Raw genomic sequence first — 11,970 nt, 5'->3', positions numbered from 1 at the left:
ACACACACACACACACACTCTCTGTCCCTGTTTCTTTTATAATCTCTCCTCAGCTCTGACTCAGCAGGAGGACATTTTTGCGTAATAAATGTGACCAAGTTCAAGCAGAGTTAAACACACACACACACACACACACACACACAGTTTATTTAAATACTACCGAAAAAAACAGCCAGTGTTTCTGATTATCGATTGATTGTGTGTGTGTGTGTGTGTGTGTGTGTGTGTGTTTCAGAGCACTGACTCATACCTTCCTAAAGTTGAGAGGTGGGTGGGGGTGTCAGGGTTCGAAGCAGCACTTTCGAGGTTATCCCTGCGCAGTGTGGGACACTCTTCCACACACTGACTGTCCAGGCCCTAGAAACAGAAAGCAGAGGTATCCACACACACACACACACACACACACACACGTCATTTGTACTTACATTTATGCATGTACACACACAAAAACACAGGTGTGTTTCAGTTTGCACATCTCTGTACTAAGTTTACATAACTTTCTGTTTATTTCTCTCTCTCTCTCTGTCTCTCTGTCTCTCTCTCTGTCTCTCTGTCTCTCTCTCTCTCTGTCTCTCTCTCTCTGGTCTCTCTCTGTCTCTCTCTCTCTGTCTCTGTCTTTCTCTCCTCTCTCTCTCTGTCTCTCTCCTCTCTCTCTGTCTCTCCTCTCTCTCTCTCTCTCTCTCTCTCTCTCTGTCTCCCTCTGTCTCTCTCTCTCTGTCTCTCTCTCTGTCTCCTCTCTCTCTCTCTCTCTCTCTCTGTCTCTCTCTGTCTCTCTCTCTCTGTCTCTGTCTTTCTCTCTCTCTCTCTGTCTTTCTCTCTCTCTCTCTGTCTCTCTCTCTCTGTCTTTCTCTCTCTCTCTCTCTCTCTCTCTCTCTCTCTGTCTCCCTCTGTCTCCTCTCTCTCTGTCTCTCTCTCTCTCTCTCTCTCTGTCTCTCTCTGTCTCTCTCGTCTCTCTCTCTGTCCTCTCTCTCTCTCTCTCTCTCTCTCTGTCTCTCTCTGTCTCTCTCTCTCTGTCTCTGTCTTTCTCTCTCTCTCTCTGTCTCTCTCTCTCTCTGTCTTTCTCTCTCTCTCTCTCTCTCTCTCTCTCTGTCTCTCTCTCTCTCTCTCTCTGTCTCTCTCTGTCTCTCTCTCTCTGTCTCTGTCTTTCTCTCTCTCTCTCTGTCTCTCTCTCTCTGTCTTTCTCTCTCTCTCTCTGTCTCCCTCTGTCTCTCTCTCTCTGTCTCTCTCTCTGTCTCTCTCTCTCTGTCTCTCTCTCTGTCTCTCTCTCTCTCTTTGTCTCTCTCTCTGTCTCTTCTCTGTCTCTCTTTCTCTGTCTCTCTCTCTGTGTCTCTCTCTCTCTCTCTCTGTCTCTCTCTCTCTCTCTCTCAGACCCTCAGGAGGTGTTACAGGCCATGAGGTGGTATGTCAGTAGTTTTTTTCGGGCTGTCGTCCGTGTGCAGGTCATTTTGAGAACATGGCTCTGGAGAGTATGAATCAGGTGAACTCGCTGAGTTTCGCAGTCTTCTGGCTCTGGTCTCGCCACAACCGAGTCAACGCCCGCCTCGCAGGTCCGGAGATCTCAGATACGGTTCCTTCATCACCATCATTACCTTTAACACTCTCATATCCTGATACTCTCAAGTCATGCGTGTTGTTGGCATAGTAACGCGTTACATCACCCGTGTGTGTGGTTACATCAGTATTAACCGCAGGGAAACTTGTTGGTCCTCAGAGTCGGGTTACGCAGCTGCTTAAGTGGATTTTCTGAGCTCAGATTCAGATGATTAAAATCACCTGCAGGGTCAGCAGATTCTTTTTCAGCAAAAAGTGTGGGAAAAAATTTTTGTGTGTACTTTCAAGTGATGAACTTATGATAAGGGTTAATACTGCTCCTTTGTCGAGGCGATATCATGCAAGAAAAGTGTGCTCGAGTTCAAGATTAGAATCGGGCGTAAACTGAGACACGGCTCTGTCTTAGACAAACTCCGCCCCCTTGTGCGTAACTCTCACGTAACATCTGAATAGCGCTGAAGTCTGTGGTTACGTCTGAGGATTGTAATTTATCTCTACATAGTGTGCATGATTATCGGGAGAAGGGAGAGAAGGGAGTAGGGAGAGAAGGGAGTAGGGAGAAGGGAGTAGGGAGAGAAGGGAGTAGGGAGAAGGGAGTAGGGAGAGAAGGAGAGAAGGGAGAAGGGAGAGAAGGGAGTAGGAGAGAAGGAGTAGGGAGAAGGGAGTAGGGAGAGAAGGGAGTAGGGAGAAGGAGTAGGGAGAGAAGGGAGTAGGGAGAGAAGGGAGTAGGGAGAAGGGAGTAGGGAGAGAAGGGAGTAGGGAGAGAAGGGAGTAGGGAGAAGGGAGTAGGGAGAAGGGAGTAGGGAGAAGGGAGTAGGGAGAGAAGGAGTAGGGAGAAGGGAGTAGGGAGAGAAGGGAGTAGGGAGAAGGGAGTAGGGAGAGAAGGGAGTAGGGAGAGAAGGGAGTAGGGAGAAGGGAGTAGGGAGAGAAGGGAGTAGGGAGAAGGGAGTAGGGAGAAGGAGTAGGGAGAAGGGAGTAGGGAGAGAAGGGAGAGAAGGGAGTAGGGAGAGAAGGGAGTAGGGAGAGAAGGGAGAAGGGAGAGAAGGAGTAGGAGAGAAGGGAGTAGGGAGAGAAGGGAGAAGGGAGAGAAGGGAGTAGGGAGAGAAGGGAGTAGGAGAGAAGGGAGAAGGGAGAGAAGGGAGTAGGGAGAGAAGGAGTAGGGAGAGAAGGGAGAAGGGAGAGAAGGGAGTAGGGAGAAGGGAGTAGGGAGAGAAGGGAGAGAAAGGGAGTAGGGGAGAGTAGGGAGAGAAGGGAGAGAAGGGAGAGAAGGGAGTAGGGAGAGAAGGGAGTAGGGAGAAGGGAGTAGGGAGAGAAGGGAGAGAAGGGGAGTAGGGAGAGTAGGGAGAGAAGGGAGAGAAGGGAGAGAAGGGAGTAGGGAGAGAAGGGAGTAGGGAGAAGGGAGTAGGGAGAGAAGGGAGTAGGGAGAAGGGAGTAGGGAGAGAAGGGAGTAGGAGAGAAGGGAGTAGGAGAAGGAGTAAGGGAGAGAAGGGAGAGAAGGGAGAAGGAGAGAAGGGAGTAGGGAGAGAAGGGAGTAAGGAGAGAAGGGAGAAGGAGAGAAGGAGTAGGGAGAGGAGTAGGGAGAGAAGGGAGAGAAGGGAGTAGGGAGAGTAGGGAGAGAAGGGAGAGAGGGAGAGAAGGAGTAGGGAGAGAAGGGAGTAGGGAGAAGGGAGTAGGGAGAGAAGGGAGAGAAGGGAGTAGGGAGAGTAGGGAGAAGGGAGAGAAGGGAGTAGGAGAGTAGGGAGAGAAAGGGAGTAGGGAGAGAAGGGAGTAGGGAGAGTAGGAGAGAAGGGAGAGAAGGAGTAGGGAGAAGGGAGTAGGGAGAGAAGGGAGTAGGGAGAAGGGAGTAGGGAGAGAAGGAGTAGGGAGAGAAGGGAGTAGGGAGAAGGAGTAGGGAGAGAAGGGAGTAGGGAGGAAGGAGTAGGGAGAGAAGGGAGTAGGGAGAGAAGGGAGAGAAGGGAGTAGGGGAGAGAAGGGAGTAGGGAGAAGGGAGTAGGGAGAAGGGAGTAGGGAGAGAAGGGAGAGAAGGGAGAAGGGAGAGAAGGGAGTAGGGAGAGAAGGGAGTAGGGAGAAGGGAGTAGGGGAGAGAAGGAGAGAAGGGAGAAGGGAGAGAAGGAGTAGGAGAGAAGGGAGTAGGGAGAGAAGGGAGAAGGAGAGAAGGGAGTAGGGAGAGAAGGGAGTAGGGAGAAGGGAGTAGGGAGAGAAGGGAGAGAAGGGTGAGAGGGAGAGAAGGGGAGTAGGGAGAAGGGAGTAGGGAGTGAAGGGAGTAGGGAGAAGGGAGTAGGAGTGAAGGAGTAGAGAGAAGGGAGTAGGGGAGAAGGGAGTAGGGAGTGAGGGGTAGGAGAGAGGGAGTAGAGGGAGTGAGGGAGAGAGGAGGGAGTAGGGGATTAGGGAGTAGGGAGAGAAGGGAGAGAAGGGAGTAGGGAGTAGGGAGAGAAGGGAGTAGGGAGAAGGGAGTAGGGAGAGAAGGGAGAGAAGGGAGTAGGGATTAGGGAGTAGGGAGAGAAGGGAGAGAAGGGAGTAGGGAGAGAAGGGAGTAGGGATTAGGGAGTAGGGAGAGAAGGGAGAGAAGGGAGTAGGGAGTAGGGAGAGAAGGGAGTAGGGAGGAATTTGGGACACAGGTGTCAGATCTCATCACACTCATTTAATTCACTTGTTGCGGTGAAGTGTGAGTGATTTCACTGCATCTGCTGCTCTACACGCCAAGTGTGTGTGTGTGTGTGTGTGTGTGTGTGTGTGTGTGTGTGTGCTCCACCTGCTGCCACAGACGTTTGGGAAATTTACACCACGCAGTCAGGGACACTGTTGCCATATCAATTATCAAGCAGCAGAAATGTGTCCCCAGGGAAAACACACACACACACACACACACACACACACACACACACACACCATGACAGAGATTAAAGAGCACTGTGTGTGTGTGTGTGTGTGTGTGTGTGTGTGTGTGTGACGTCTTTGGCAGTGCGTAACCCTCTTTAGCCCCTTTGTCCCTTTGACAGCTCTCCTGAGAGTGACTGAAGTGTGTGTGTGTGTGTGTGTGTGTGTGTGGTGTGTGTGGTGTGTGTGTGTGTGTGTGTGTGTGTGTCAGAAAGGAAAAAAGAGAGCGAGAGAGGGACAGAAATGGAGAAAGTGTAAGTAAGTGAGAAAGGAGGCAGGAGGGAAGGAATGAAAGACAGAAAATTGAAAAAGACTGTAAGGAAAGGAATATACTGTAAAGTAGAAAGAAAGAGAGGCGGTGTGTGATTATAATGAGTGTGTGTTAGGATTCATAAACTAGCTAATGACTGTCGCTAACGATCGTGTAGCCATTACGTCTTTTAGAGAGAGTGAGAGAGGAGATGAGATAGAACCATCAGGAACGTCAACATTTACCTCAGATGTGTTGTTGGATGAATAGGAAAGCACCGTATAGCTAAAATGACATTTCATCTAACTAGCATAAAGACGTAAAGTCTTTTATATGGACTGTTCTAGACACAGTGAGAGTAGAACCATGACAGAACAATCTAGAACATCAACATTTACCTCAGACGTGTTGTTAGATTAATAATTAAAGGCACTTGTGTGGCTAAAATGAACAAATTACGTTTCATCTAGCTAGCATAAAGCAATTTAGCCTTTTAAATGGACATAGTAAAGACACAGTGACAGTAGAACCATGACAGAACAATCTAGAACATCAACATTTACCTCAGACGTGTTGTTAGATTAATAATTAAAGGCACTTGTGTGGCTAAAATGAACAAATTACGTTTCATCTAGCTAGCATAAAGCAATTTAGCCTTTTAAATGGACATAGTAAAGACACAGTGACAGTAGAACCATGACAGAACAATCCAGAACATCAACATTTACCTCAGACGTGTTGTTAGATTAATAATTAAAGGCACTTGTGTGGCTAAAATGAACAAAGTACATTTCATACATCTGTTAACTAAATTGTGCTAACGTTAGCAATACTTGCTAGCTAACACAGCTAAGAGGTAGCGTGACAGTGAGGATCCGCAGCACTGCTGCTTGATAAAGATGTACTGTATGAAGGGGACTGTATTAGCACCGTTAATTATCAGTATAAATGAAAATGAAATCTGATTAATGAAGCACAGACTCAATAACACTGACGCGCTCAGTCCTCTATTCGCCTCGTAAAATGGCCGCCGTTGTCCGATAATGAAATGTACCGTGAAGTGCATTTACGCATATCAAGTTAAACAAACGCTCATTTCGACAAAAAGTCCGGGTGAGTGTTTGTAGATTTAAGCGATAAGACATAGAACTTGTGTGTGTGTGTCTGTGTGTCTGTGTGTGTGTGTGTGTGTGTGTTTGATATATGGGGTGGAGAGCAGTACCGTCTCTGTGTGTGTGTGTGTGTGTGTGTGTGTGTGTGTGTGTGTGTGTGTGTGTGTGTGTGTTTGTGTGTACAGAGCGGGCGTTCTGTCTGCCAGCCTCATCTATTATCTTTACAACTATAAAGCACACAAGCCTATTGATCACGCTTCAGACCACACACACGGACGCACACACACACACACACACACACACACACACACACAAAGGCTCATATGCATATACGACTGTAAGAAAGACACATATTCTCTCTGACTTGTGTTATCGTGAGGGATGATAATAAGGTAAATCATATTGATTTATTTATTTAATGCTGCAGCATCACTCATCCATTTTAAAGCACTTTATAGAAAGAATAGATTCAAATGTATCTATTAAATAAAAAAAGGAATGAAATACATTTATAGTCTAAATAAATAAATAAATGTAAACAAAAACAATAAGCAAATGAAACCAGTACGAAGTGTAGTATATCAGTAAAAACGTCAGTACGATCAATAAAACCTGTTGTTTGAAATATATAGTATAATATATCATATATATTATAATAATAAATTGATATCTAGATTTGAAAAGACATAAAGGAAGAAAGATGAAACCTTGATAAAATTGATTTTCTTCAATTTAATGCAGATTTGTTATGACATGACTAGTGAAATTTTGAAAATTGTAATGAAATTCTCCATAACGATGACCCGTCTCCGGGGTTTCTTACAATATCAGTGTAGATTTTATACAATAATAATATGCATATAATTTATATAGTGCAATATAGATATTTTGGCTCCTCCCATTTTTATTGCCATTTAAAAAAATAAACAGAACAGGCCACGCCCAAAAGTGATAACTGCAGGATGTTAATTATTTAATTTTTTTTAAACTGTTTTTGTTTGTTGTTGTATTTCAGGTGAACTGAGCGAGGATCCTCACTTCCCCAAAGTCCAGTGGCCTCCTCCGGACCTCTGCCCGGCCTGTCACAGCCTGAAGCCCAGCGGAGAGCACACCTGGGTCCAGGAAGAGGTGGTATCCTTCCTCAAAAATTATTATTCCGCCCAGCACCTCTTACACGACTTCCTGTCTGACGACATCACACCGCCACTGACGGAGAGACGCAAAGCCAGAGAGGCGGCGCCCCAGGAGGACCAGGAAGCAGGAGAGGAAGTGGAGGAAGACGAGGCGGTTGAGGAAGTAGATGGAGCTCCTCAGGATGAAAAATCGGCATCGGAGGCGCTGCCGCGTAAACCGAGCATCGTTGGACTTAGGCTCCGTCAGTTCAGAGAGGACATCGTGGACCTCGACTCCTTCATCGTCCAGCACTACAAAGCTAAAACACCGACGAAGAGGCAAGACACGGAGGATGAAGTCGAGCCACACCCGCGGAACGTGAGGAGGACCAAGCGTGATCTTGCTGCCCAGGAGGCAGAAGGGTTAGCGCTGGAGATGGAGGCGGGGCCTGAGCCGTACGGTCAGTCTCGGAGTACGCGCTGGATGTCCGTGCTCAGTGTCGGGTTCTCGCGGCTGGACGTGAGTCTGTGTGTGATGCTCTACCTGCTCTCCACGCTCTGCATCGTCGCCATGTGCCTGTACTTCAGAGTGAAACGGCGCCAACGCAGGACAAAAGTGGCACTGCCGTAACCGATACGAACCAAAGAAAGGACCAATGACACGCTCGGATGAAATAAATCACAGAAAAACAGATCACTTTTACTGACTGGAACAAAATCATAATCTTCATGCATGTTGTAATTTCACCTCCGTGTTGATTCGTGAATTAAGCCTTTAGCTAGGGGGCGGGGTTTCCTAGCATCGCATAACCGAGCCAACACCTACTGCTAGTTAGCTCGCTAGCACAGAATGCCATAAAGCCAGCCACTGAGGCGCTCGACAGCTTTGTCTCTTTTTGTCACCATAAATCAAGGAAATCTCTGGAAGTAATTATAAAAATTACAGTTACGATGTAGTCTTATGCGACATATTTTTTTTTCCTGCGCGTGATTAAAAAAACTTTTTTAAACCATCCCGCGGTCACATGTATGTCGACTGGCTCACTAACTCCTTTATTGGGACTGCTCTGTTGGTGTATTGTCTGAGCGATAACTCGTCCGAGTGATAAAATGTGGCGCTTCTACGCAGAAACAAATACGTCAACATCGGTGCGGTGATAAAATATCATTGGAGTAAACATCACTAGATATGGTGGCAGCGTAATCTCGTGTAGGGACGATAATATCGTCGTATCGCACAAGCTTATGATGTGATTTAACAGTTGTTTTATTTTTACATGCAGTACAAACAACGTAAATCATTTTTACAATGTGGCGCAGTACGGTACATCTGACGTACGCTGTGAGCGCTGCTAATGTAATAATGTTACATAGTAGCATTACAGAGGCTCGGGTTTATCGTGACTAGCTTCCGAAGTATATGTGCTGTAAGAAAAACAACAACAACAACAAAGGACATTAGCAGATAAATTCGAATGGAAAACATGAATCGGAGATGTTCGGCTTTTCAGCGTCCTGTGCTGGCTGATGTTCATGTAAACGATAGAAGGATGTAAATTGAAGAATATCAGTATCGACTCGGACAAATTTCCGAGTCCTTACTTGTGTCGGATCATCGTTTCTGTCGGAGTTACTCCCGCCTGCTCGGGTGTGATTTATCCAATCAAAAGCACTGACGCTTCTAATCATTCAGCTGTTTGATTTCTCGCCTCGGCCCAAGCGGCGGCGTCGCCTCGAGGGTTTTAAACAGTGTGTCCCAGCAGGATTTCACAGAATCGTACAATAAATAATGAAGGGGCGGAGTTAGCGCTTGTAGCTTAAAATTCAACATTCGTACCAAAGTCCAGTGACAATACTGTAGCATTCCAGCTTTGAAGACATTTCAGTATATATCACATTACATCATCTCAAATAAAATTGATTTAAATGATCTATCTGAATGAATCTGTAACAAATAAACCACGACTAAAACATTCAGCCTGGGTAGAAGTAATGTTGTGATTAGATTATGTATCCACACACACACACACACACACACACACACACAGGGGGGTCTTAAATTCCATGTGATCCAGAGGGGAAAAGAGAGGAGAAGATGATAAGTGAGGAAAAGAAAGAAGAAAATGCAGGGGAAAGGAGGAAAGTAAAAGAGGCGGCAGAGGAGCAAAGATGAAATAGGAGAGGAAAAGAAAAGAAATGACAGAAGGGGAGTGAAGAAAAGAGAAGTGACGAGAAGAGGAGGAAAGAGAGAAGAAACGAAGAGACAAAAAGAAAGAGGGGGGAGGTGAAGCAAAGAAAAGAGGACGAGGAGATGAGACGTGAAGAAAAGAAAATAGAGGGGGGAAAGAGGGGAGGAGAAGTGAAGAGAAACATGGGGAGTAGAGGAAACGAAAGAAGAAGAGAAGAAAAGGGAGAATAGTGAAGGAGTTAAGCGGAGAGGAAAAGAGTGTATAAGAATGAAGAGAAGAAGAAAAGGGGAGGATTCTGCAGGGCTAAATAAAGCGGAATAGTGAACACTATAGTGCGGGAGAGTGTGTGGATTGGGACGTGACCGCACTAAGAGTCTCCCAATCACCAGCAGGGGGCGTGAGAGACCCCCAGCTGTAGTTGTGGTTTATCACCAGCAGGGGGAGTGAGAGACTCTCAGCTGTAGTTGTGGTTTATCACCAGCAGGGGGAGTGAGAGACGCTCAGCTGTAGTTGTGGATTATCACCAGCAGGGGGAGTGAGAGACTCTCAGCTGTAGTTGTGGTTTATCACCAGCAGGGGGAGTGAGAGACTCTCAGCTGTAGTTGTGGTTTATCACCAGCAGGGGGAGTGAGAGACTCTCAGCTGTAGTTGTGGTTTATCACCAGCAGGGGGAGTGAGAGACGCTCAGCTGTAGTTGTGGTTTATCACCAGCAGGGGGAGTGAGAGACTCTCAGCTGTAGTTGTGGTTTATCACCAGCAGGGGGAGTGAGAGACTCTCAGCTGTAGTTGTGGTTTATCACCAGCAGGGGGAGTGAGAGACTCTCAGATGGCGGTATGATGATCAACTCATCCACATAGGAAACAAAACAAAAAGATCATTGAATATTCTTTTAGAATTATTGAGTTTTGGACATTTTACTAACTTCAAAGGAATCATGATGATATTCCAAGATTTATTTTGTAAATCTGTTTATTTTTGACGAAACATCGATAGGTTCCATCGAGCTTCCTAACAAGTTCTGCTTAGCACCCTACAGCAGGGATCAGAAAATGAGTCCAAGAAGAACCCAAGAGGAACCTTTCTGTGTGTAAGAGTGTGAGAGCAGACGGGGGAAATATGTGGAGGAAGGGTTCCGCGAATCATAACATGAAAATAAATAAATAAATAGATAGATAGATAGATAGATAGATAGATACATAATATTCAATCTTTTTAAATAAATGAACAGATAAATAAATTAAACGTGGTTGAATTAAAGAATAAATCTGCATTCAGTTGGGTCGAGATTTCTTTTTCTTTCCTTTTCCGTTCTCCATGTCCTTTCTCCTGCTTTCCTTTTTCCTGATTTTATTGAAATAATCAGTAATTAAATTATTTATAAAATGATTAATAAATATTAAGATTATTCTAGTTTCATCAATTTATTGTAAAAATATTTTTTATTAATTAATAAATGTATTAAAGTATAAGTTACAAAACAAAGTGATATAATTATTTACAATCTCGTATAAAATGACACGAGCGATGCATTAGAAAGTTATTTTGATGTTTATTTTTATTATGGGTTTTGTTTGACTTTTTTTTTTCCATAGCAAAAATTAGAGACTGAAGCAAGGAATTATGGGACGGTGTGTGGATCCTGAATTGAAAAACAGAACGTTGTTTATGAACTCCTATCAGAAGGATGATATACAGTCGATTGGTATTTTATGGAGCTACATATAACAATAAACCAATAAAGCAGAAGAAGAGCTGGAACTAATCGCATGTCACAATCCGATATGCTAAATCATGCTAATTATTTGTAAGACACCAAGTAACTCACAACTTCTAGCTACAGATCTGATATGCTAAGCTAGCTGACTCAAATATCTTTCTGTATGAGAGAATGAAAAGATGCTCTTCGACATGCTCCATTCTGATTTCAGTTTATTTATTTTTAAAAAACAAGTTTTCAATGAGTTCATGTTCAGTATAAATTATCTTCACATTCCTGCTTTCGTATGTATTTTTTTTGTCATTTTGTAATAAAATAGCAGGGGTGCGTTTATTTTTGCACTGCTGCGAAAATACAAAACAAGCATCACGTTTTCTTTACAGAAAAATTTAATGTCCATATCCTGGTGAATTTATTTGTTTTATTATTCCGTTTATTTATTTAATTTCACTGCGTGGGTTAGAGTCATGTTTATTTCAGTGCTTGGACCCCTCACATCGCTGCTATTCTGTCTAACAACTCCTAAACAAAGCCTGTTGTCTGACGTGTGTGTGTGTGTGTGTGTGTGTGTGTGTGTGTGTGTGTGTGTGTGTGTGTGTGTGTGTGAGTGTGTGTGTGTGTACACGTGTGTGTGTGTGTGTGTGTGAGAGAGAGAGAGAGAGAGAGAGAGAGAGAGGAGGGACGTCCCAGCAGTGTTTAGGCAGCTTTTACACGGCTGACCTGTGTACCGCTCCCAGAGGGGCAACAAGGACGGATTAACCACCAGAGCTTCCTACAAAGAGTGAGAGAGAGAGAGACAGAGAGAGACACAGAGGGACAGAGAGAGAGAGAGAGAGAGAGAGAGAGAGAGAGATCAGGATTGTGATAAAAGAGAAAGGGTGTATGAGAGAGAAAGACAGAAAGAGAGACAGACATTTCCTGAAGTGCTGATATTAATCGGATTGGTGTGACATATTGTTGGGGTGCTCAGGGGTGGTGAGTGGGGGGGGTAGTTAGGGGGTGGGCGTGGCTCTAGGGAATAGTGTGCACTACTAAGTGTAGTTGTGTCCCCTTGATCCAGCCCGTGTGTGTAGGTTTCACTGACGGTGAAGGAGTCTTGGTGTTCCTCAGGGTTCTACGCTGAGCACGATGTTGCTGTGTGTGTGTGTGTGTGTGTGTGTG

At 45.0% G+C, this 11,970-nt stretch overlaps 1 protein-coding gene across 1 annotated transcript in view; it reads left to right on the top strand.

The window, feature by feature from the left end:
* qsox1 (quiescin Q6 sulfhydryl oxidase 1) overlaps positions 1-8,879 on the top strand; it is a 21,877-nt gene extending 12,998 nt beyond the window's left edge. Inside the window, 6 exon segments of the mRNA XM_053625951.1 lie at positions 236-274; positions 276-326; positions 328-376; positions 1,369-1,418; positions 1,421-1,547; positions 6,806-8,879. Of these exon segments, the coding sequence (XP_053481926.1) occupies positions 236-274; positions 276-326; positions 328-376; positions 1,369-1,418; positions 1,421-1,547; positions 6,806-7,533 (1,044 nt within the window). The 3' untranslated portion in view covers positions 7,534-8,879.
* The last annotated feature ends 3,091 nt before the right edge of the window (positions 8,880-11,970 follow it).

Source organism: Ictalurus furcatus, chromosome 5 (assembly GCF_023375685.1).
Source record: "Ictalurus furcatus strain D&B chromosome 5, Billie_1.0, whole genome shotgun sequence".
In the NCBI taxonomy this organism is placed as follows: Eukaryota; Metazoa; Chordata; class Actinopteri; order Siluriformes; family Ictaluridae; genus Ictalurus; species Ictalurus furcatus.
The sequence above is the reverse complement of the archived record's forward strand: the minus strand, read 5'-3'. Positions and strand labels throughout refer to the sequence as shown.